The sequence below is a fragment of the Cetorhinus maximus genome, chromosome 16, assembly GCF_964194155.1.
Source record: "Cetorhinus maximus chromosome 16, sCetMax3.hap1.1, whole genome shotgun sequence".
Classification (NCBI taxonomy): Eukaryota; Metazoa; Chordata; class Chondrichthyes; order Lamniformes; family Cetorhinidae; genus Cetorhinus; species Cetorhinus maximus.
In genome coordinates this window covers 37253066-37278827 of record NC_135894.1, presented here as the reverse complement: position 1 = coordinate 37278827, position 25762 = coordinate 37253066, and the positions used below count along the sequence as shown (strand labels likewise).

The 25762-nt window shown below is 40.2% G+C and overlaps 2 protein-coding genes and 1 long non-coding RNA gene across 5 annotated transcripts in view; 1 reads left to right on the top strand and 2 right to left on the bottom strand.

Moving 5' to 3' along the window:
• The window catches only part of LOC144691526 (uncharacterized), a 28788-nt gene extending 26944 nt beyond the window's left edge, over nt 1-1844 (bottom strand). For both annotated transcript variants that reach the window (XR_013579148.1, XR_013579147.1), the window contains exon 1: nt 1756-1844. This is a non-coding gene — a long non-coding RNA (uncharacterized LOC144691526). The remainder of the gene's footprint in view (nt 1-1755) is intronic.
• On the top strand, nt 764-24966 carry LOC144691525 (sodium/potassium-transporting ATPase subunit beta-1-like). Its single transcript, XM_078559685.1, has 6 exons — nt 764-4857; nt 6453-6581; nt 7549-7704; nt 18794-18978; nt 20175-20258; nt 23846-24966. Exons 1-6 carry the CDS (start codon nt 4758-4760, stop codon nt 24107-24109), a joined length of 918 nt encoding a protein of 305 aa, XP_078415811.1. The 5' UTR covers nt 764-4757; the 3' UTR covers nt 24110-24966.
• Nucleotides 24822-25762, bottom strand: part of nme7 (NME/NM23 family member 7) — a 191276-nt gene continuing 190335 nt past the window's right edge. For both annotated transcript variants that reach the window (XM_078559682.1, XM_078559683.1), the window contains one exon: nt 24822-25058. In XM_078559682.1, coding sequence (XP_078415808.1) covers nt 25026-25058 — 33 coding nt within the window. In that variant the 3' untranslated portion in view covers nt 24822-25025. The remainder of the gene's footprint in view (nt 25059-25762) is intronic.

Genomic DNA, 25762 nt, shown 5'->3' with positions numbered 1-25762 from the left:
ACTGCTTCATTATCTGATAAATGCAAATGGAGCTGAACATTGCACAATTATTAGCAAAAAGCCTTGCTTCTGACCTTTTATGATGGAGGGAAAGTTATTGAAGAAGCAGTTGAAGGTAAATGTGTACAGAAGCAGTGATTCTGTTACTGGACTAATGATCTGGAGACATGAGCTCAAATCCCAATTTCAATTTAAATTAATACATTTGGAATAAAAAGTAAGTATTAATAATCACTGGCTGGTGATTAAAAACAACTGGTTTACTTATGTCTTTTAGGTAAAGAAATCTGCCATTCTAAGCAAGATCCACAGGAATATGGTTGAGTCTCAACTGCATTTTGGAATGGTCTAACAAGCCACTTGGCTGTCATGAAGGTGGTTCACCACCACCTTATTTAAGGCAATTAGGGTTGGGCAATAAATGCCCATTTTGACATCAATATCCACATCCTGTGAATAAGAACAATTTTTATTTATTTTCAATTCCTCGTCACAATTTTTAATGAGCTTCCTTCAAAAAGAGGAAGTGGATTCCAAACAATTCTACAATAATTAATTGCACTTAAAAAAACTGCTGCATGATCAGCTGAAGAAAATGTTCTTTGTGGGATATAATAGCTGTGCCACTTCTCTTCTCCCCCACCCCCCTGCGCCAAGTACAGCAAGGTACCCCATCTAGTGGCTGGATTCAAAACTAGTCAATTTTTCTGGCATGAAGTTGCAGACCTTCTTGATTGAACAAATGTTGGGTCAGGTACACCATTAAAAATGTATAGTTTTTAATAAGAACTATTTTTTTGTGGAATTGGTATAACATGGTGAGGTTAGTTGGGAAACCCACAAAAATTAAATAATTGAAAATTGAAAACAGAATTGTTCTTAAAACAATCACTTCCAGGAAATATCAAGCTGATATAAAATATCAACACTGGTACATTTTCTATTTGTGAATAGATTAGCCAACTGAAATGTCAATATTTTACAAGTGTTCACAATGTAATACAATTCTCTTGGCTTTTCTCCATGTCAGTCTGTTTCCTATTCACTGACTCTATTCCTCTCCAGGGCAACTGTCCGAGGCTGAACCAAGCTGTTCCTAACCTTCTGACCACATAGCCACATGATGACTAAGACAGCCAATTTCCACCCCTGTAACATTGCCCAACTCTGCCCTGCCTTAGTTTATCTGCTGAAATCCTTATCCATGTCTTTGTTACATTAAGAGTTACTCCAATGCACTGCTGGCTGGCCTCCTGTAATCCACCCTTTGTAAACTCAAAGGTCATCCAAAACTCTGATGCCCATGCCCTAACTCGCACCAAGTCCCATTCAACCATCACCTTTTGAACTCTAACGGACATTGGCACCCAGTTAAAAAATGCCTTTATCTTAATTCTCATCCTTTTTTGAATCATTCCGTGGCCTCGGCCCTCTTATCTCTATAATCTCCTTCAGCCTTACCCTCCCAAATATCTGCGCTCTTCCAAATCTGGCCTCTTTTACTTTGGTTATCTCTCCTAATATCTTATGTGGCTTGCTTGGTATCAAACTTTGTTTGATAACTCCTGTGGAGTACCTTGGGACATTTCACTATATTAAAGGTGCTATATAAATGTAAGTTGTTATTTTCTTTAACTTTACAAAATTTGCTGTTGACCCTTGTAAATGATCTAAAGGCAAATTAGATGCTGTTTAAGAATGATAGACTCCTGAGGCAATCACCTTTTGAGGAGCAAAAAAAAATGCTATGCATACCATTTAGGGTTTGTTTTGTTAGATAACTAACCACCCACTCTTTTGACCAGTGCTATAAGTAATTCTTTTCATAACAGGCTATACAGCGTCATGGAGAGGTTGACTTTACAATTTAGCATTTCTGATACAAAGCTTCACACAACTGGAGCACATCAGGAATCAGATGCAGCAGCCAGTGTGCTTGATTGATGACTCAGATGATCTTTTGTCTATTAAAATTAATGGAGTGTTAAGTTCCTAATCCACATAATTTAAAAATAATAAAATAGCAACCCTGTAACGTAATAGGAAGGCCCATTAAAAGAGATACTACAAATACCATAAACTAGTAGCAAAATGTAGAGCAAAACAGTAGTATGTGCATAGATTTTACACTTCATTCACCTTCCAGTGCCCTTGTAGTTATGGATACTCAAGGTGTTTGCTATATTTTTCATCTGTGTCACAATCAGTTATTTTTCCAATTACCCTGCATCTCTGATATATCACTCACAAGACGATATGGAAAATTGTGCATATCAATTATATAATTCGACATGATGGCTAAGGATAACACTAATATTAAATGGCGTCTTTTATACGGAATATTCAAGGCTGTTCTAACAAAATGATGTACAGATAAACCTGATTTGTACAAACATACTTGTTCTCACACCCAGATTCACCTATATTAAACTCCTTTAAAACTATTAGGACCGACAATCTATTGAGCTTCATTCTGGCACGTCACTGCAGGCATCGGACTAACTGGACAGACATGAAGCATGCAATCACAGTAACATCAAACACTGGCATCCCCTGTTGCCTGGAAACGTACAACATCGATCAAAAATATGCTCTGGTTTCACCACCTCATCTCCCACCTCCACCACGCCATGCTGCGCCAACAGTGTGCCAATAATGGTGTCACAAAATGGGAGTGGATGAACGGGAGTTCATCCTGGAATCTTCATGCAACACTAGAGTACATAAGAAATTGACCATCATAAACTTTGTAGTGGAATTAAAACTATGGTTTTATCTTTTATTGTAATTTAATCATTTGTACCCTTTCCAGCACTGATTTTTGTATGTTAAAACACTGTTGCACAATAAATGTGCCACCTGAGGTGCGTGCCCATGCTTATATAACCTAAAGACTAAACTCAGAGGGATGCATTCAGATTTTATCATACAACTTGCAATTAGTTTCGCCTCAAACTAAAAAGGTTCCAAGTTTACTAGAAAAAGACACAAATATGTACAACCTTGAGTTTAGAATTTCTACTAAGAACTGTGCAGTCTCTAGAGTAGCAGCTTAATCCTTCAGCTGATTTTTTTTTGCGTATGCGTCCCACTAAATGAAGTAACTTGCGTTAGCTCCAATTTGAAGGGCAAATCGGCACGGAAAATCTGCCGGTGCCTCCAATGTTGTTGCTTTAAGGATGTACTGTGGGACCTTCGGGAAGGTGTCGATCGGCTAAACTTTTATTTGTACAAGCTGTTTGAAGGAATCTGGGAGTCGAAGGTGGTATAAAACTCATTCTTTTGCAGTGGATTTTGTTTTTTCCATTCCCGGAAGCAGCACAGATCACGTGCTTCGGTCTGTAAGTTCTTGAAGGGCAAACACGAAAGGGCAGCAGATCCGCAGAGTACAACTGATCAGCAAATGTAAAAATATACTGCTTTCTTAAACTGAGATTTTACATCATATACCCCCCTATAAAAAAAAAACTGAGCTCTGCATGAGTCTCGCTTGCTGGTCTGCATATTTTTCACAAGCAATAAAATTGGAGGTCTATATGAAAACCCATATTTTTCCATTTCGTTTTGAGACGTCCATCCCACCTATTTTCCTCAGTCCGGAGCCTTCCTTTAAATTAGGTCGAAATCTTCCACTGGTGGTTGAAAACGTTGGAAACTAGAGTCAGAATTTAAGTTCAGTTTACCAACACACGGACATCTCCAGGACCTCTAATTCCGTTTATTAATCCTCCCATCAAGAATGAACTATAAAGCCCTTCAGAACAGAGCAGGCTATGAAATAACGACATTATCCTTTGAAAGGGGACTCCTAAGCCAAATTTTAAACCCTTTCGAGGCGCACTGTAACTCAGAAACATTTGACAATTGTGTGAATCCCTTTAGCCAATTCTGAGCGACGTTGAGATCTATAAATCACGCCTTTGTTTTTCATTCTTTCATTGAAGTACAGCAGCATGGAATTGCGTTGATAGGAATAACTGATTTACAGCCTTCTCCCCATAAAGCAGGCCAATTGGCACGAATGGTAAAGTGATTCTATGTTTCTGTCAGCGCGGACCGTCTCACACGTTTAGATGCGGAACATGTCTCCCCCCATATTCCCTACAACTCTTAGCGTGTAAAGAATGCAGTAAATCAGCATTTTGTTCGAGTGTCACTCAGTGCTTCAGCCGGAGAGCCGCTTCTCCACCAACTCACCATCCCCTCCCCCCACCTCAACCCACAACGGGTGGGCGGGGCCAGTGCTGTACGTCACGGAGAGAGCCCTCTCCCTATTGGCTGGTGTCCTGGAATAATTCATTAACGAGGCGAGGCGGAGCGGCCGCCAATAAAATCCAGAGTCAGTGAGTCGTTTACCTTCGGCGGAACTCCTGACACCTGGAGCTCCTAGACTCCGCTTCCCTTTACCCTTTCCCCGCCCCTCTCCCTTCTTCCTGGCTGCTGTTCACCCCAGGTTCCGAGGAACAGGAGGATATTATATCTTAACAAAAAAAAACCAAAAAAATTAATAATCTTGCTGAGCCTCACAGCTTACCCTCCCCTCCTCCACTCTTACCACTACCTCCCTCCCCCACGCCGCCCCGGTGGGAGTGACGCCTCGAGTGTGAGCGAGCCCAACTCCAACCGTCGTTTCTTTTTGAAGAGTAACGGCCGCCGCGAGGTCGGGTGCGCGCTGCTGCCGCGAGCGAGGATCTGCTTAACAGGGAGGCCAAGTTTCTCTCAAACTCTTCGACAACCCTCAGCCTCCTCGAGACAGCATGGCACGGGAAAAGGCCAAGGAGGGAGATGGAGACTGGAAGAAATTCCTCTGGGACTCCGAAAAAAAGCAGTTTCTAGGCAGGACCGGCAGTAGTTGGTGTAAGTATTCGTGTTCTTTTCTTAAAAAAGCAAATCGGCCTTCTTTCTTCCCCCCCCTCCCCCCCCCGCCTTTGATCTCGGTTAATGGTCTGCACTGGAGGTTGTGGAATTGTTGCGAGAGAATAACCTGGAGATTTGTTTTTGCTTTGTTTTACTTTTTGTAAAAGTGTGAGGGCGGCTTGGAGCGTTTTTGTATCTTAGACAAAAGATTGGTTGTAAAAATGGTGTGCGTTTCTGAGTGCCAGTAGCGAGCGGGTAAATGGTACCGGCTTCCGCCTTCATACAATGTGCGTGACTCTGGGTGTGTGTGTGTGTTTTAAATAAATAAAAGTCAGTGTGAAGGACGTTGCTTCCGTACAGTGGTTGGACATTACATTCATTTTCTGCTGAGAAAGAGAAAGGGTTGGGGGGCTCTTTTTTTCTATATCTTGCTGTTTGGTGATCTTTGATTTAGTTTTCGGGCAGACATGTGACTGGCGCGGAGTGGGGGCCGAGGAAAGCATGGGGTGTGGGGAAAGCTAGGAGTTTGAAGGCACAATTTCCGCGGTCCAAGGTTATTCAAGGTGGTGCGCTTTGCAGCACGCCGCCGCCGCCGAGCCGCTCGACATTGCTCCCCGTTTGTATCGCTCGGGTGCATCGGAAACCCTCAAGTTTCTTCCAAAAAAAAATTAACTGATCGGATTCAGGGAATTCCCTTAGGGTGATAGACTTTGGAGTTTTCAAATAAAACAGAATTAATGGGGGAGGGAGGGAGGGGGGGGGGGGGGTGTAGAGGCGAAAAAGGGATGTGTATAAATGAGGAAAAATGGTCCGAGTTTTTTTGTCTCTTAGCAACCGATGGTTATCTTGTGTCCAGGCGGCCCCTGGTCCTGTGTACACACAAATCCTTTCACATCCACCTAGATAGTCATTCAGGTTCATCAGCATGTTACAAATCGGCAGCCTAGATTTTTTTTTAAAACACTCTTGGCCGCCGGGTGCGATCTTGGCAGCTTCTGTTAGCAAGCAAACAAATCGTGCAATGGGTGTGGAGCCATCAGTTTTTTTTTAAAAAGGGGAGGTCGTCTGGCATTTTTAAAAATCTGTTGGCATCGGGCTTTTCTATCGATTTTTCCACCTTCACTGCACCAATAAACATTACGCAACCCTATCACGAGTATGCAAGTTCATTACCAATAAATTACTGGCCCAGTCTCTCCCTCCCTCCCTCTGTCTGGTTGAACACTCCCTTCTCGTCATCGAATGGAAATTTTCCGAAGGACTTTCGCTGCAAGTGTCAACTGTACCTCGCTGCTCGGAAGGCTGGAGGACATCTTATCAGCATGGGCCATTGCTAGAACACCCCTCACCCCCATCTGAGTCATAACCCTTCCAACCAGGCTTCTTTACTCATAACCGCTCAAATCGCATCTCATTAAAGACACACTTACAGTGATAATGAAATCTGCTGAGGGGCAGCAAATATCACGATTCAGACACTTAAAGAAATTGTTACGCCGAATCGGAATAGTTTCTATTAAATTTAACCACTTGGGGTTGTTTACCTAGAAAAATCACCGAGTAATGCCTGGTTATCTATATTCTTCCTCCTGTAGTCAAGATATTCTTGTTCTACTTGATCTTCTATGGGTGCCTCGCTGGGATCTTCATCGGAACCATTCAAGTACTGCTGCTCACTATCAGTGATTTCGAACCGAAATACCAGGACAGAGTTGCACCTCCAGGTATATTGGTTTTGCATTTTTAAACGTGTACGCAAGGCGGTGGAAGATGAGGACAGGGGCGTGCGTCGGGAACTGCTAAGTAAATGTAATTTGCCTTTCATGGCATCAATTACTTCGTGCTCAAGTGCTTCCCGATTTGTTGTCCACGGTTGCCGAAAGCGGCGCAATGGAAAAGCCCGCTTGTCACAGTACCACTACGCTGGGAGGCAACTGTGAAGGTCACTTATCAGTATGCGCACACTGCAGCCTCTCACACACTTCCACCGGAGTCGGGTTTTATGAACAGATTTTGGAAATGTTAATGCTCATGATTAATTGAATAATGGTGCTTTATTTTAATAGGGTTGATTTATTTTAAATGCAAAAAGGTACTTTGTAGTGTTCGTCTGTACCTATAAAGTACTGTGTAACCCAGTCATGCCACGATGTTGTGTACTGTGTTCCGTATCAAAAATCACAAGTAGGGTTTTATTAAGCCCTACAACATTAAGCTGTGTTTTTTTTAATCTGTCCTCTTCACTGAGATATGGTTGTCCTCTGGTGCATTATGCAAGTAACAAATTACTTATGTGCAAACCTTTGGTAATTAGTCATCTAATCTTGATCTCTGCATGCATGCATTTTCAACAAGGGTCACTGTATAGTGAATAGAAGCAATCTGATTATTTCATTAGTGTGTCTGCATTAGGAAAAGTTTTTAAAGTCATTTTGCAGCACCACTATTACTAATCTGTCCAGATATCAACTAATTATTGGCTGGAATGTCCCTAATTTTGATGGACCTTTTGTATGAAGGTTGCATATAAAATTGCAATTACTTCAGTTTAGTGATTACGTTCTAAATTTCAGTAACATACAAAGGTATTGATTTATAGACATGAGTAACATCTTAAATGTGCTAAACTTAAACCACCAAAAATACATGTATAATTGATTCTCTTTAAATTTCAACTTTCTTCCACTTTAGGATTATCACATTCACCGTATTCGATAAAAACAGAAATTTCCTTTGGTATGTCAAACCCAAAGTCCTACGAAAAGTTTGTGCACAGTATAGGCAAATTCTTGGATGGTTACAATGAAACCCTTCAGGCTGGCAACGCTTATTTCGAAGACTGTCCTGGTAAGTTTAGGTAAACTGTTCTTGCTCTCGTAAGCACGTGACTCGTATACGTGCTTGAACAACTATTTTGTATCCCTCCTCACGTTAGAAGACACAAAAAGCATCCCAAGAATCGTTCAAAATAAAAGGGCACAAAGGAGAAAGGAACTAGGAACAATCATTATCACGAGAGGAAAAAGGAATGGGACTTGAGGCTGACAAATACCCTAGACCTGACAACCTGCGTCCTAGAGTCTTAAAAGAAGTGGCTGTAGAGATAGTTGGTTGTAATCTAAAAGGTCCCAGTGGATTGAAAGACTGAAAATATAACACCTCTATTCAAGAAAGGTGGGGGGCGGGAAAGAGGCATAAATCATAGGCTAGTTGGCCTAATATTTCTCATTTGGGAAAGTGCTAGCAACCGTACTTAGCAGGACACTTAGAAAATCAGGCAGAGTCAACATGGTTTTGTGAAATGGCAATTATGCTTGACAAATTTATTAGAGTTCTTTGAGGATGTAACAAGGAGCATGAATAAAGGGAAGCCAATACATATAATGGTGCACAAATATCCCCATCCTCAATGATGGGGGAGCCCAGGACATCTGTGCAAAAGATAAGGCTGAAGCATTTGCTACAATCTTCAGCCAGAAGTGCTGAGTGGATAATCCATCTTGGCCTCCTCTGGAGGTCCCCAGCATCACAGGTGCCAGTTTTCAGCCAATTCAATTTGCTCCATGTGATATCAAGAAACGGCTGAAGGCACTGGGTAGTGCAAAGGCTATGACAAACTCTGGCAATAATGCTAAAGACTTGTGCTCCAGAACTTGCCACGCCCCTAGCCCAGCTGTTCCAGTACAGCTACAACACTAGCATCTACCCAGTTATGTGAAAAATTGCTCAGGTATGTCCTGTATACACACAGCGGGACAAATCCAACCTGGCCAATTACCGCCCCATTAGTCTACACCCCGTCATCAGTAAAGTGATGGAAGGGGTCATCAACAGTGCTATCAAGCAGCTTTGCTTAGCAATAACCTCACTGACATCCAGTTTGGGTTTCGCCAGGGCCACACAACTCCTGACCTCGTTACAGCCTTAGTTCAAAGATGCACAAAACAGCTGAAGTGGTGAGGTGAGAGTGACTGCGCTTGACATCAAGGCCACATCTGACCGAGTGTCCAGCCAAACTGGAGTCAATGGGAATCGGGGGGAAAACTCTCCATTGGTTGGAGTCATGCTTAGCACAAAAGGAGGTTGTGGTTGTTGGAGGTCAGCCATCTCAGCTGCAGGACATCACTGCAGGAGTTCCTCAGGGTAGTGTCCTCAGTCCAACCATCTTCAGCTGCTTCATCAATGACCTTTCTTCCATCATAAGGTCAGAAATGGGGATGTTCACTGATGATTGCACAACGTTCACCATTTGTGATGATATGGAATGCTGAAGCAGTCCATGTCCAAATGCAGCAAGACCTGGACAATATCCAGGCTTGGGCTGACAAGTGGCAAGTAACATTTGTGCCACACAAGTGCCAGGCAATGACCCATTTCCAACAAGAGAGAATCTAACAATTGCCCTTTGATGTTCAATGGCATTACCATCATTGAATCCCCTACCATCAACATTCTGGGGGGGGGGGGGGGGGGTGGGGTTACCATTGACCAGAGACTGAACTAAACTAGCCATATAAATACTGTGGTTACAAGAGCAGGTCAGAGGCTAGGAGTCCTGTACTGAGTAACTCACCACCTGACTCCCCAAAGCCTGTCCACTATTTACAAGGCACAAGTCAGGACTGTGATGGAATATTCCCCACTTGCCTGGATGAGTGCAGCTCCCACAACACTCGAAGCTTGACACCGTCCAGGACAAAGCAGCCTGCCTGATTGGCACCACACCCACATTCGCTCCCTCCACTGCCGGTGCACAGTAGCAGCAGTGTGTACCATTTACAAGATGCACTGCAGGAATTCATCAAGGCTCCTTTGACAGCACCTTTCAAACCCACGAGCACTACCATCTAGAAGGACAAGGGCAGCAGCTAGATGGGAATACTGACACCTGGAAGTTCCGTGCCAAGTCACTCACCACCCTGACTTGGAAATATATCGCTGCTCCTTCGCTGTCGCTGGGTCAAAATCCTGGAGCTCTCTTCATAACACCACTGTGGGTGCACCTACACCACATGAACTGCAGTGGTTCAAGAAGGCAGCTCACCACCACCTGAAGGGCAGCTAGGGATGGACAATAAATGTTGGTCCAGCCAGCGAAGCCCACATCCCATGAATGAATAAAAAAAAAATGTATTTGTATTTCTAAAAGACGTTCAATAAGGTGCCACATAAAAGGTTACTGCACAAGATGAAGATTGCATGGTGTTGGGGTGATATATTAGCATTGGTAGAGGACTCACTAACAAACAGGAAACAGTTTCGATAAATTCTTTTACAATCTATCAATGGATGAATGGACAGACTATTGTAGCCAAATTCATTGACTGTAAAAGCTGGATAGGAAAGCAAGTTGAGGAGGATGCAAAGGGATATAGTTGGGTTAAGTGAGTGGGCATAAATGTGGCAGAGGAAGTATAATGTGGGAAAATATGAGGTTATCCACTTTGGCAGGAAGAATCAAAGCAGAATATTATTTTAATTGACATGTACCTCAGTATCCTGCAGGGGCCTGGGTGTCCTTGTATGTGAATCTCAAAGTCAGTATGTGGGTACAGCAAGTAACTAAGACAAATGGAATGTTGACCTTTATTGCATGGAATGGAGTATAAAAGCAGGGAAGTCTTAATACAACTGTACAGGGCATTGTGAGATCACACCTAAAATACTGAGTGCAGTTTTGATCTCCTTACTTAAGAAGGGATATACTTGCAATGGAAGCAGTTCATAGGCTGATTCCTGGGGTGAAGGGGCTGTCTTATGAGGGAAGGTGAGGAGGTTGGGCCCATACTCATTGGACTTTAGAAGAGTGAGAGGTGATCTTCTTGAAACACAAGATTCTGAAGGGGCTTGACAGGGTAGATGCTGAGAGGATGTTTCCCCTCGTGTGGAGGTCCAGAACTAGGGGGACAGTTTCAAAATTAGGGGTCTCCCATTTAAGATGGCGAAAATGAGGAATTTATTCTCTTAGAGTCATTGGTGTTTGGAATTCTCTCCCCCAGTGAGCATGGAGACTGGGTCGTTGAATATATTCATGACTGAGTTAGATTTTTGATTGAAGTCAAGGGTTTTAGGGGACAAGCAGGAAAGTGCAGTTGCGGCCACTTCAGATCAGCCATTATCTTATTGATTGGTGGAGCAGGCTTGAGGGCCTGAATGGCCTACTCCTCTTATTTCTTGTGTTCTTAAATATTAAAAAATGGGATGTGAACTGGCCATATTAGACAGAAAATGGAGCTATCTGTTTATTAATTTCATGGAAGGTGGACCATTAAGTCAAATCTGAAGTACTTTGTCTCAAGGTGACTAATCTGCAAACAAATGTTTTAAAAATCCTATAATAGTGCCTTGATGGTCTTGTTCTTTGACAGCTGTAAAGCTTCAGTTGGCAAAAATTTGTAGCTTTATACTTTTCAATATATAAATAACCAATAACTAGGAGCAATGACAAACCTCTGTTTTAATTTTTAGCTTGCATGTAGTTTTTTTGGCGAAACATGAAGTGAAACAAACTTTTTTTTAAAAACATAATTGTCGATGAAATGGCTTTTTGGCTGGGTCTTTCATTTGGGTCACATAACTTGCTGGTAAGGAGATTGTTCGTTAGATAACAGCTCAACCTAAACTGCAACTTTTACCTTTTGTGAGGGGCAGTATTCTACTTGCCACAGCAAATGGAAGATAATATTCTTAATCGTAGAATTCTATAGCGAAGCAATTATATTTGCATTTGAACTGCTGACATGCCAACCACTTTGTGACAGTGAGATGTTGTGAATGAATCTGACATAAATAGCCAGTTAAATCTGTGGTGTTGGTTAAGAGCTTGATTCTGACTAGGACAAGGAGATAAACTCTTTCCCTTGAATTGTGTAATGGATCTATTTGAATGTGTGGCTGAATCCGGGTAATCCTAGATGAGCTCTAATTTTTCATTCCGTGGAAGAAGCATAGCAACTCCAACAATACGGTCATACCCCTCAATTGTGTTCAAGCCACAAAAATGGCCACTATTTTGAATGGTTAATTGCTTGAGGACAACAACTGAGCCAAGTTGACACCTGATGAAATATAAGCCTTGAAGTCACTAATCTGCTCTTTCATTAATTCTTCAGACGCTTTTAAGGATCTAGTTTGAGAATCATCCACATGATGTCACCCATGAGTTTTATTCAGTTTTATATGTATAATCTAACCATATATTGCAACAAAAACCGTACCCACTTAAACCTATTCACTTTTGTTTTCCTATTGTCAAAAATATTATTCTCTGGCAGCAGTGTCTTGCCAATCTTGACCAGTTTTAGAATAGAAAATATATTTGCTAATTCAATTTTGTAGCCAAATAGTTCGAAATGTTTAAGCTATCTAGTTCAGGTTCATGCTTTGTATGTATCTTGTTGAGGCATCCCTATGTGAATGGATAAGCTTTGCCAGATGTACTTCAACTTGTACTTGTTTCAGAACTAGGTCATTAGTCCATTTAATTTTTTAAAACTCACCCAGTGACTATTTAGCGCAAACAAATGTTGGTCAGTTTAGCTTAATTTATGTTTAACAATGGGAGGAAAAAAAGTATCAAGCTGTACACCAGTTTTTTTCCCTCTTCCCTCCTTCAACTTGTGCATTTTGGTTATAGATGGCAAGTGTTGTTGAGGCTTCAGTAACATGTGGTGTCACCATGTGTATGAAAATTTTCTGGACAAGGGTGTGCAGTGTATTTTTTTGACATGTTAGTCATGATTATATTCACACTTACGGTTCCAAGCAGGCGCTCAAATTCAGTCTCTATCATTGCACTAACTCGCTTCCAAATTCTACAATTAAAGATATAGGGCAGAGTTTTAGATTTCTTGGTCTGGAAGATTGTTGGAAATGCTATTTTGCATGTTTGAACAAGATCAACTTTGGTGTGAAATCTATTGCAATAGAATTCTTATAATTAGCCTTGGCACAGTGCCCTCTTGCCTCAAGATCCAGGGTTGAAGACTTACTCCAATGACTTAAAACCAATCGCCTGGATTTTACTGTTCAAGGATAAGTGAGGCTATCAGCACTCACTTATTATATAGTACTGTAAATTGGACAGCAAATTCCAGGCACTGCGCTTGCACAATTAAATGCAGAATTTGGGAGGTTGCCCCTCTTTCAGAAGCTTTGCTATACTGGTTTCTCACCTTGAGATTCCCCATCAAAGCACATGGAATGCCTGTTGCTACACTTGCCCACTAAATTCGCCAGAAAATGTTGAAGCTTGTCCATTCTAATGTAAGTAGATTTTTAACAGCATGAGTCTTACTTACGTTTGAGCAACCTACCTGGCACTGTGTGGAATCTCATTTCTTCAGGTTTTAATTATTGGGGATCTTTTTTAAAAAAAAAAATTATTTTCTGTCTTTATCTCAATGACATCTTCCATTTTGCTTTCTGCACATGATTTAGACTCTGTGCTGTTCTTTAAGAATTTGTTTGATTGGTTAAGGAGATATAAAGCTGCTGACCCTGTTCACACAGGTCTCAAATTCCCTTTAGGGGAAAATTGATTGCTGCTGCTGGCCTGAATTTTGCAATGTGCTTTAGTACAATTCGGATGAAATGTTGCACCGTTGGAGGAGCTGTCTTTTGGATGAATGTTAAACTAGGATGCTTATGGGGGAACCTAACCTGAAGGATCTCGTGGCAGGAGTTCTGTGTCCTGGCCAACATTTATCCCTTAACCAACGCCACAAAATAGTTTGATTGTTCAATTATTTCATTGGCATTTGCATTCAGATTGGTTGCTCTGGTTTGCTGAATTACAGAAAGTGCCTACACTTCATAGCCAATTAGTTGTTTCTCTTTGGGATGTACTGAGATCATAGAATGGTTACATTACAGAAGGAGTCATTCAGCCAGTTGTATTTGTGCCAACGCTCTAAGAGCAACCCTGCTCCACCACTCTCTTCCCTTAGTCTAGCAAATATTTTTTCTTCGGGTGCTTATCGAATTTCCTTTTGAAAGCCACAGCTGAATCTGCCCCTTCCTACATTTAAAAATAAAAACCAAATTCTCATGTAGCTGCTTTTGCCAATCACCTTAAATTGGTCCCAGACCTTTGACCCACCCACCAGCAGCAGCAGTTTGAAGATCTCTCCAAGCTCCCCATCTCTAAGCAGAACAACCTCAGCTTCTATAATTTATCCATGTAATTGGAGTCTCTTATCATTGGAAATGTTCTTGTAAAGGTTTTCTGCATCCTCTCCAAAACATTCACATCCTTTCTAAAATGTGCTACTCTGAATTCGACACATTACTCCAGCTGAGGCTGAACCAGTTTTATCAAGGTTCATTATAACGTCCATGCTTTTGTACTCTTCATAAAGGCCAAAATCCCATAATCCTTATTAACTATTTCCTCTAGTTTCTGCCCTGCCGCCTTCAATGATTTGGTTTCTGTTCCTGCATCCCTTTAGAATTGTACCCTTTATTTTGCCCCCCCCCTTCATTCTTCCTACCAAAATATATTGCTTCAGATTTCTCTGCATTAAATTTCATCTGCCTATTGCACCAACCTGTCTATGTTCTCTTGAATTCATCACTATCCTCAAATGTTCAGTGTTTTGAAGTTTTGTCACCTGCAAATTGAAATTGTGATCTGTAACAGTTGTTTTCCGATGCCCTTTTGGTCTGTTCCCCTATTCAGCATTTGCATGGAAAGTGGTATCTAATGCTGATTTTTTTTTTTCTTTTACTTCCTGACGTTCATATTTTTTTTCTTAAGGGCCCCATCAGATTGGCAATTGGCAAATGCAGCAGGAAGCTATAGACCAGTTATCCTACATTTGTTATTAAGGAGGTAATAGCAGGATACTTAGTAAATCATAATGTGATCGGGCAGAGTGAACATCTCTTTGTGAAAGAGAAATCATGTTTAAATAATAGATTAGTTTTTTGATGAAGTACAAGGTGAATAAAGGGGACCTGTAGATATGACTTATTTGGATTCCCAAAAGGCATTTTATAAGTTGCCACATCAAAGGTTACTACACAAGATAATAGCACATGGTGTAGGGGGTAACATTTAGCATTGATAAAGGATTAGTTATTTAACAGGAAGCAGAGAGCATGGATAAATGGGTCTTTTTTGGGTCGGCAAGATGTAACTGGAGTGCCATAGGGATCAGTGCTGGGGTCTCAACTATTTGCATCGATGACTTACATTCAGTCCCTTCACGCATGGTAGCTAAATTTGCTAATGGCACCAAGAGGGTGTAGAGTGTCTGCAAAGGGATATAGATAGGTTAAGCGAGTGGCCAAAAAATTGGCAGCTCGAGTATAATGTGGGGAAATGTGAACTTGTCCTCTTTGGTAGGAAGAATAGAAAAGCAATATACTATTTAAATGGAGAGAGATTGCAGAAAATAGTGGTACAGAGAGATCTGGGTGTCGGTACATAAATCATAAAGTTAGTATGCAGGTACAACAAGTGATTAAGAAGGCAAATGGAATGTTGGTGTTTATTGCAAGGGGAATGGAATATAAAAAGGAAGTTTACTGTAACTGTATAGGGCATTGGTGAAACCACATCTGAAGTACTGTGCACAGTTTTGGTTTCCTTATTTGAAAAAAATATATAGTTCTGTGTAGTTCAGAGAAGGATCACTTGCTTCATTCCTGGGATGAAGGGCTTATTTTATGAAAGGTTGAACAGGTTAGGCCATTAGTCCATTGGAATTTAGAAGAATGAGGGGTGATCTTATTGAAACATAAGATCTTGAGGGATACAGGGAGGATGTTTCCTCCTGGGTGAGACTAGAACTGGGGGACTCAGTTTAAGAATAAGAGGTCTACTTTTTAAAACTGAGATGATAAATTTTTTGAGTTAGTATGTGAATTCTCTCCCCCAGAGAGCAAATGGAGGCTGGATCATTGAAGCTATTCATGGCTGAGTTAGATATTTGATAGATAAGGGCATCAAGGGTTATAGGGGGGAAAGTGGAGTTCAGACCACAGCCAGATCAACCATGATCTTATTGAATGGCAGAGCAGGCTCAAAGGGCTAAATACTGTCGTCTTGCTCCTAAAACCTATGTTCCTAATCATCTTCATTTGGAATGGGCCAAAGGGGAGCATATTTTTGTAGTCAAGACTGCAAAATTGAGATCATTATAAAGCAGATATGATTGACAAAGTTTCTGGAAGAAAAGTAATGGAATGTTGAGAACTCAAATCATTGCCTGCAATTTCAGGAAATGCAAAGGATACATTAAAAAAATAATTCTCTTTAGGTATCAAGAAATTAAATATTTGAACACCAGAAGGGTCACTTGATATAGCAAAATCTTGAATATTTGAAGATCATAAAGCTTGTTATTAATACATACAGGAGGCAGGCCAAAATGTTGTTCTTTTTGTTTCTTGAAAAAAACATTTTTGGATCATGGCAATTTTTTGTCTTGTCTTGGTAATTAGTGATTTAATCTCACCTTTAGTCCCTTCAAGCGGCAAAGTCCCAAGTAGTGAAATTTGCCAAATTCCTCCATACCTTTCACATGCCCTTTGAAAGAATACACAATGAAATATTTTTCTTGCAATTGATACATTTATAAATTCTTCCATACTTACCAACAAATTGAAGGCTCTCTTTTCATGGCATTGGGGCAGTTATTTTAAGACATTGATCATCTTTGTTTATAATTTGAACTCTTGCACCTAAGTTAGAGCTCATTTAACATGTTCTGCAACATTGCTTCCTTTGCTGATTGGAAAAAAAATTATAAAAACTCTTCATGCTAAGGTTTGCCAATGATGTCATCAACTGGGGTTTCCAGGAGTGTCTACGCAATGGAATGAGTGTAACTGAAAGCTATGGATCTTGAGCAAGTGCCCTGGGAATGCAATTTTCTCCAGTAGTTTCTTGGGTCCTGTGGCACTTGGGACCATTTTGCAGTTGTGGCATGTACTTTCTTTGGAACCATTTTGGGCTGTGTGAGGATGTTCCCTATTTGGTGTCTTTGGGGCTTTGTAGAGAAGGCGAATGCCTGTAGTTGCTATACTACCTTCTTAAAAAGTCTAATCAAAATTAAGGATGCCTGTACTGTACATACTGTACTTTGAACAAAAGATAATTTTCTTTTTCTAAAATATTGGGTCAATTGTGGCCTGTAATTTAGACTTTGCCCCTCCCCTTCACATGCACAATTTTACTCTGCATTACTGATAACAGTGCATCTGGGGCTCTGGTGAACACTGAGACCAACAGTTAATTAAGATTTTTTTTAAATGAGAACGTAATGGAGAACAGGGTGAATTAAGAGTGGAGTGAGGAGCAGAAGACAAAGGAAGAAAGCAAATTGAATAGTTTTAAATTTTTAAAATCTTACTACCTGTAGGAAGGAGGCACTATAGTTTGGAGGTTGGTTGGTATTACAGGAGCATAAAATTCCTAATTTAAAAAGGTACTTGAATGGTTGAATAGCAGCTCTAATTTTCTGTGCATTTAATTGGCATTACAGTGTGAAAATGCAAAATGAGGGTCAGTTGCTATTTTAGCAAAGTCAGCAGTCGAGTGCTGCAAATTGTCCGGCAACCTGTGGTGATTTGCAATTCATGAAGTATTTCTCCCAGTATCTGGGCTGCTGTACTTTTTTTGAACATGTCATTTTGTGACTTTGTACAGTAACTTTAGGCTTTGATGTGTTAAGTCAATCACCCTGTAGTAGATTGGCTACATATTAATCATAAGGAAGTATTAACTAAATTGATTAGGTTTAGAACTTGAGATTTGCTGTTATTACTGGACAAAAAGTTTGAGAAGTTAATTTTGTGGCCATACGTTCACTACCTCCATCAGCAAAACAGTTTCGGCAATATCCTGAACTGGAAGGGTGTCAGACGCCACAAAGTGAATGTTAGATCTCGTCCGGTTTCACGAGCCAGTGTTGAGTTTTAATCTCAAGACAGTCAAGAGGTTGTTTTTACTCTTTTTTAGACTGCTCTCCCAAGTCTTAAGCTCCCCAATCAGCAGAACGAGTTTCTCTGTTTATCCTGTCTGTTCCCCTTAACAACTTGAACCTCCTGTCAAATCACCACCTAACCTGCTAAATTCCAAGGAATACAATCCAAGTGTCATTTCCTAATTTAACCCTTGGAGTCCAGGTATTTTCCTGGTAAATTTACACTACATTCTCTCCAAGGCCAGTATGTCTTTCATTTAGGTGTGGTGCCTGAGGCAGCTCACCATGCTCCAGGTATGGTCTAACCAGGGTTTTGTATAACTGAAGTATGACTTCTACCCACTTTATTCTAGTCCTTTAGACATGCCATTGGCCATTTTGATAATTTCTATACAGTACATGTTCATGACATCTTAATGATCTACATACCTGGACCCCCAAGTCAATTTGGCTCTTCAGTGTTTCTACCTGTTCTATTCTTTTTAGGGCCAAAGTGGATGACTTCACATTGAAATCCATTTGCCAATGAAAGCCAGTTTCTGTCCCTTCACATAACCTATCAATATATAACCTATCAATATATTTTTGTAATGTTACACTTCCATCTACACTGCTTACAGTGCCACCTGTCAGCAGAAAATTTGGATATGTGATATTCTGTTCCATTTTCTGTCATTAATAAATACACTGAATAGTTGAGACCCAAACATCATTAATCACATTCTATCCCTACTGTCTACTGCCACTCAACCCAGGTCCTAACTTTGCCTTCAGTCCCACAAACCACTTAAGAGAGACTTGATAAAGTGTTTTTTGGAAGTCCATATAAATAACAGCTATAGATATTCCCATCCATTCCTTTAATGATGCCTTAGGTAGCATATCCCCATTTGAAGTGAAATATTTTTCAGTTGTCCCTATTTCCATTACCAATGTTTAGGTTGCTTGAATTTTGACTTTGCCATAAAGTACTGTTAATAATCTAATATTAAAATCTACTTTAGAGACTCCTGGTGACTACATTAATAGAGGTGCACTAGACGAATCGGGTGGACAGAAGAGAGTGTGCAGATTTAACCGTAAGTGGCTTAGGAATTGCTCTGGACTAGATGATCCTAGTTATGGCTATGCAGATGGCAAACCCTGCGTTGTTGCGAAGCTCAACAGGATTATTAACTTTTATCCCAAGGTGAGGCTCCTTCAAGTTAATGATACTTTAGAGCTTGCATGTGTAATGAAATAACCTAACTCAAGAAATGAAAGGCTGAAGTCAATAAAATTTTGGGTAAAACATAAACTTGGCTAGTTTTTAAGAATTTCCAAGAACCAAGCACTGCAAAAACCTGAGTTAAGAATAGGGTTTCATATTTGTGGTAACCAGTAAATTGTGGTTGTACTCTGACTTCAAAGCATTTTAGCTTAGCACTATTGACATCGCTCAGACCAGCTTAGTCATGATACAATAAACAAAAATAGATTGTTGTAATTTAACAGTGTGAAAGATGATACTATATGGTTTTACTCTGGCTCTTCATTATTGAAGAGAAGCTTGTTTTTATTACTGCTAATATGTTGGGGCAGATCTGGGGGCATCTTCCTCCGGCATCCCCAGCTCAATTATTTGCTGGAAGCTTGAAACATTGCAACAAGGGCTTCCAGGTCCTTTGTGAATAACAGCCTATCCCTTAACCAATGAGTTTAAGAATTGGGAAAGAAACTGGAAAGGCAGAAAACGAAAATGAATTGGGTACAGAAAGAGAAACGGGCAGAAAAAGTGAATTAGATACAAAGAGAAACAAGGAACAAAAGATTGGATTGAGAGAAAAAAGACTTTATTCAAATTTGCCCTGTTAAAATTTTAACAATATAGTTGCATGCAAGATTGCAATTGAACAGTTTAAATTTTGAGACGGAGATGTTGAATGGCATTGCATTAACAATTACATTGTTAAAGGTACTTGGACTGTTGCGGTCCACCCCTAACTTCTGCAGTGAGTTTCATTTATTTGATTCTTTCTTGGGGTGAGCAATGCTGGCAAGGCTAGCAATTGCCGCTCATTCCTATTTACCCTGGAGATGGGCAGTTAATGTAGAATTCCAGCAAGTTCTAAAGAATAGCAATGCTGTTTGTGCAAAGTAAATGGGTGTAAATTGACTAGATTTTGGAGATTTGCATTTAAGTGTTCTCTTAATCCCCTGAATTTGCTGCCAATTTGTTTGTTCACGACTGCATGCATCAATAGCACACTTATTTTTCCAGCAAGATTCAGCCTTTCTAATTTATAGAAGTGTATAAATATATTGTGTTGCAGAATTTTAAGACTAACATTAAGTTGCACAACTTATAAGTGGGTGTTACTGGTTGCTGAATATCTTTTCTTTTAGCCTCCAAAGAATACCACTAACCTTCCTGAAGAGGTGCAAGCAAATTATAATCCGTTTATTATTCCTCTTCATTGTGCAGCAAAGGTAAGCGATTTTGGTTTCAAAGCAGGATAGAGAATAATAGTTGAAAGCAAAATACTGTGGATGCTGGAAATCTGAAATAAAAACACAATGCTAGAAAAACTCAGCAGGTCTGGCAGCATCTGTGGAGAGAAACAAGAGTTAATGTTTTGAGTCCGTATGACTCCTCACTCTTTTTGAAGAGTCATATGGACTCAAAACTTTAACTCCGTTTCTCTCCACAGATGCTATCAGACCTGCTACCAGACAGTTTTTCCAGCATTTTGTTATTGGAGAATAATAGTTAACCATTCTTTTGTCACTTGTATCTATGTGGAAGGTGAGCTTCTGAGAATGTGCCTTTGATATGCAGATGTCTTTACCAACCATTATGGTTAGCATTCATTCTATCTTCTTGTATCATTGGTGTTTCAACTGACATCCTTTTTGGAGTAGGGTCTATTGATTAGATGGCCACTCATTTACTGCAGCATGCCATGGATCACCAGTTGATGTTTTTACTGGTGTGAAAAATTACGCATGCACTGTTTGAACAGTGCGTTGGAATCCCTCTGCTTAGACAGGGAGTTCAGATCAGTTAAACATTTCGTCTGAAGGATCACACACCAACAAGTTTGCATTTTTAGTGTTGAATGGAGTGTTGGTCTAATGTGGTTCTTGAACTCCTCATATGGGATTGTCTTTTGACCAGAGAGAGTTACCAATTTGAACAAATTGGTAACAATGTTGAGCTTGTTAAAATCAATTTTATTCCTATTTTTTTAAGATGCTTTGGATGAAGCAAGAGGAATTAACTTTTTTTCAAAACTAACTTGGTAATGCCCTTTTGACAAACTTCCTTTTAGAATGTGTGTATTCCTTTACCCTTCCCTCACAAGTTTCAAATCCAAAAGATTCAAATAATTATTTGACTTCTGTTTTGTTTGGTTCACATATATGGGAACTATTGTCGCTGTGACTCAGCTGGTAGCACACACACCTTGGAACCACATTGTCTGGGTTCAAATCCCCCTGGGCTTGAGCACAAAAATCAAGGCTGTCACTCCAGTGCAGTACTGAAGGAGAACTGCACTATTGGAGGTGGCGTCCTTTGGATAAGATGTTAAATTGAGGCCCATCTGCCTACTCGGGTGGGTGTAAAAGATCCCATGGCACTGTTTCGCAGAAGAGCAGGGGAATTATTCCCAGTGTCCTAGCCAATATTTATCCTTCAATCAACATCACAAAAAAACAGATTAACTGGTCATTCACACATTTAATGTTTGAGAGTTTGCAGTGTGCATATTGGCTGCCACATTTTCTACATTACAACAGTGATTACGCTTCATAAAGCGCTTGGAGACTTTTGGTAGTTGTGGAAAGCACAATATAAATGGAATTCTTTTTCTTTCATTTGGCCCTGAAATGGTTTTGCCAATATTTGATTCCTTGTATAAAATCCTGCCATTTGCGTGTTTGCCACAGCTTCCATGGCAGCATTTAAAAATAACTGCACATGCATATTTGAATGTTATGATTTGCTATTTTGATTTCTGGCTGCTGGATTGTTTCTCTCTTTATCGTTTTTCATCCCACGCCCCCCCCCACCCCCCAAAAAAATGTCCATTTTGGCAGGTAATGCTGGCTTGTACAAATGCAAAGTAACTCCTTTTTTGAGGTGGCTTTATTACAGAACCTGTTTGTAGCTGGCAAAACCTGGCATGAAGTGGTTCTCTTGTTCTCCTATGGCAGTGGAATTATATTGTCCATCTGCAGCAGTTGCTGAGGTTGGGCATTCTTACAGAATGCCATGAAGTAAATATGATGAACAGTTAGCTGTCCTAATCTCTTGTTTTGCTATGTTTGCTTATTTTTGAATTGCTCAAGTCTTTTTCAACCAAATGATAGTATCTCTTCTGCAAAATGTTCCCCCTACTCTTGCTGGGGGGAAAAATCAGTCTTGTAATATCAAATAGTTTCCTAACTCCCTTTCACAATAGGACCGTGAAAGGTTCAAATTGAGAAATGGGGTGCAGCTACAAAGTGCTTGATTTGACAAATCCTTTATTTGCCCTGGAAATTGGGGTAAGGATTTCTCTAATCTGCAATGCTGCCACCCTCTTTTGTCCTAACCCTACCACAGCCATTGGAGATGGCATAAGTATTTGTCTAGTTTAATCTACATGTTAAATGAACAATCACTAACAGAACATAAATCTAGGGTGAAAAAATTTTTCAGATCATGTTTCTCTTCAAGAATGGATATTAAGTTCTTTAGGAAACATGTGGATTGATCAGTGTTGTCCAAGTTTTTATGGCTACCATTTAGTTGGCAGGGCTCTGGATCCAGGCACAAACTGTCCTCAAAGTATGACTGATCATTTCACTAAGATCTAGTCTGTATAGAAGCTAGTATGTTGTTGTCTGATCCTGTCTGGCCTAAGATGTTTTAAGCCTCAAGCTGTCTGGTGTTCAGCACTGGAGGACAGTTGTAGCATTGTTGACTTTGCAGAATGGCTTGGATTTACCTATTACTGCTCAAATGATTCAGATGAGTCTGACATGAAGTTTGACTAATATAAACTTCTCTGGCAGTGCTTTCTGCTTTTGAGATTCATTGATTGCTTGGTGTCAACATGGACTTTAGCAATTGACCATGCAGTTGTTGAATAGCTTTAGCCTGTCCTTTGCTTTCCATGTGCGGTGCTTGGCATCAGATTACTCTCTTCTTCAAAAGGGCAACTCTTGGCTAACTTATACAAAAAAGGTACTGGCCTGATGACAACAAATAACGGACATGTCAGAGCAGCTGATGGATGCTGCACTGAACAATGAGCATCCTGGCAGTCACTCAAGTGACGTGAAGCATTCCACAAGCTGAGCCCCAAATCTGAATATTTTGCAATAGGGTAAACTCAGTCAGTGTGTTTGCAGCTTGTCATATAGCTGAAGCCTATCATAGCTTAAGAGTACCCAAACTCAGTTTATAAGCAAACCGCAAAAGGAGATCTGTTGAACCAAAGCAACGAGCCTTTTAAAGGAGTAATTTAAGTCTCTTTGGAATAGTTGCACATTGTGATTATAGATTGCAAAATAGCACATTGAGGATCACCAGGAGATGAAGTGCAGTCAGCAGGTTAAGAGCTTGTAATTAACAAATGATTCTAAATTACTTTGCCAGTAGCTGACATCTATCTTGAATGTCATGGTTGAAAAGCTTTTCCTAGGGTTGTGCCAACAAGCATGGATCTCTAATGAGTTTGCTTTTTATAAATAAAAGGCATGCAAACAGTGTATCAGACCTTAACTAGTCCACTGAGGAATGAACATTGCACTGCATCACTCAGCTAATGGTACATCAGGTGTGAATGGCATTTTTACAAAGTTGTCAGGAACAGGGGAGAAAGAAGTATTATCTCTGCCCTTGCCTCCACTGAATCCTCATCCATGCTTTTTGTTACCTCTTCTAGACTTGACCATTCCAGTGCTCCCATCTTCCACTCTCATAAATTTGAATTCCTCAAGCTCTTGCTCATATGCTAATTTCATGTTCATCAACTTTAGTTGGGCCCTATGACATTTGATTGTAATTTTTTGTTTTTTGGTTTTAGAGAGAAGAAGACAGAGACAAAGTTGGAGCAGTGGAATACTTTGGCATGGGAGGATATGCTGGCTTTCCTTTGCAGTATTACCCATACTATGGCAAGCGTCTGCAGGAAAAATACCTCCAGCCCCTAGTTGCTATTCAGTTCATCAACATCACACGCAACGTGGAAGTGCGCATCGAGTGTAAAGTGTATGGTGAAAATATTGGATATAATGAGAAAGACCGCTTTCGGGGACGTTTTGAAGTAAAATTTGAGGTCAAGAGCTGATAACTGCATAATAGAAGTTGCCCCTTATTTCAAATTAGTCTTGAACAAACTGTCATACATATGGGACCTACACTTAATCTATGCTTTACACTAGCTTTCTGCATTTACCTAGGTATGTAACATAAAAGCAATAGTAGTACATATTTATTCTACTGTAAATGATACTACTTGAGCCATGGGTATGCCCATTATTGTAAATTATAATTCCACTAATGTGTAGCAGTCAGTGTTTCTGTCCCTTGGGTATTGCTGCCTTGTGCCTCGTGTGGGTTTGAGTGTACAGTACTGTAGTGCATTCACTGGTCCTTCAAACCATGTTGCAGTTTATAAGCAAGCTTTGCTTTCCAAGTTGTAAATACTTTGAAAATTGCCATGGTACATGATTTTGTTTTTTTGCCCATGTGTATGAACATACTGCACTCTGAAGTTTTTGTGTAGGGGGGAGGGAGGAGATATCGCATTTTCTTTTGGCATTGTTAAGTGTAGGGTGATGGGTTTTATTACACTTCCTTTAGATCTGTTCAATCTTCAATCTATGTTGAGATCTGGGTCTAGCTATCAAGCTATTGTGATTAGTTATTAAAGTTGTTTGCTGGAGCCATCACATGGTGGTGTCTATGAATGTTTTAACCATTTTCATGGAAGATTTTATATTTATGCAGTTGTAAAATTTTTCTGCAAAGTAATGTATAAAAGATACCAAAGTCACTGGTAAAATCATAATCTTTATTTTAAACCAATGCAGTAGAATGGTGTTCATGGTGTAAAATGCAAATGCAATGTAACATCTGTAAACTTGTTGGGAGAACAGTACTCCACCTGATTTAAAGCATCAAAAAATAAAACTCATGAACCTATTGTTTTGAAACTTATTTCTTGAAATGAAAAACTCGCACCGATATTCAGGCCACTGTTTTCAACTGTTCAAGATCTTGAAAAAATACTCCACCTAAAATAAATAGTGCAAACTTTAGTATGTACAGTGTATTTCATATTTCTGAAGTCAACCAATTAAAGCATTAACATAACTCAGGGCCAATTACCAGTTAAAGCAATTAAATTTGATCATCAGTATTTAATTTCTACAGTATTGAGTTGGAATTGGTTCTGCTCTTTTACAAGCTTTATAACCGATCCTCCTATACCATAGAAAAGTTACAGCACAGAAGGAGGCCATTCAGCCCATCTTGTCCATGCCAGCCTAAGGACACCCAGGTGCCCTTTCTAATCCCACTTTCCTGCACCTGGCCCATAGCCCTGCAGCTTACAGCACTTAAGGTGCAGACCCAGGTATTTTTTTAAGAGTTGAGTTTCTGCCTCTACCACCAACTTGGGCAGCGAATTCCAGACACCCACTACCCTCTGCGTAAAAAAGTTCTTCCTCATGTCCCCCCTACATCTGCCACTTATCATGAATCTATGTCCCCTGGTTCTAGAATTCTCCACCACGGGAAACAATTTTATCCTGTCCACTCTATCTATTCCCCTCAAAATTTTGTACACCTCAATCAAGTCTCCTCTCAGCCGCCTTTGTTCTAAGGAAAATAACCCCAATCTCTCCTCGTAGCTACGCTTTTCTAACCCTGGCAACGTTCTTGTAAACCTCCTCTGCTATTACGTCCTTCCTGTAATGTGGTGACCAGAACTGCACAC

What these genes read in the sequence shown, in the direction of transcription:
- LOC144691525 (XM_078559685.1), top strand. Translation starts at nt 4,758, where the DNA reads ATGGCACGGGAAAAGGCCAAGGAGGGAGATGGAGACTGGAAGAAATTC. An exon ending in GGACAGAGTTGCACCTCCAG is followed by an intron (nt 6,582 to 7,548) that starts GTATATTGGTTT and finishes CTTCCACTTTAG; the next exon opens with GATTATCACATTCACCGTAT. An exon ending in TTATTTCGAAGACTGTCCTG is followed by an intron (nt 7,705 to 18,793) that starts GTAAGTTTAGGT and finishes AATCTACTTTAG; the next exon opens with AGACTCCTGGTGACTACATT.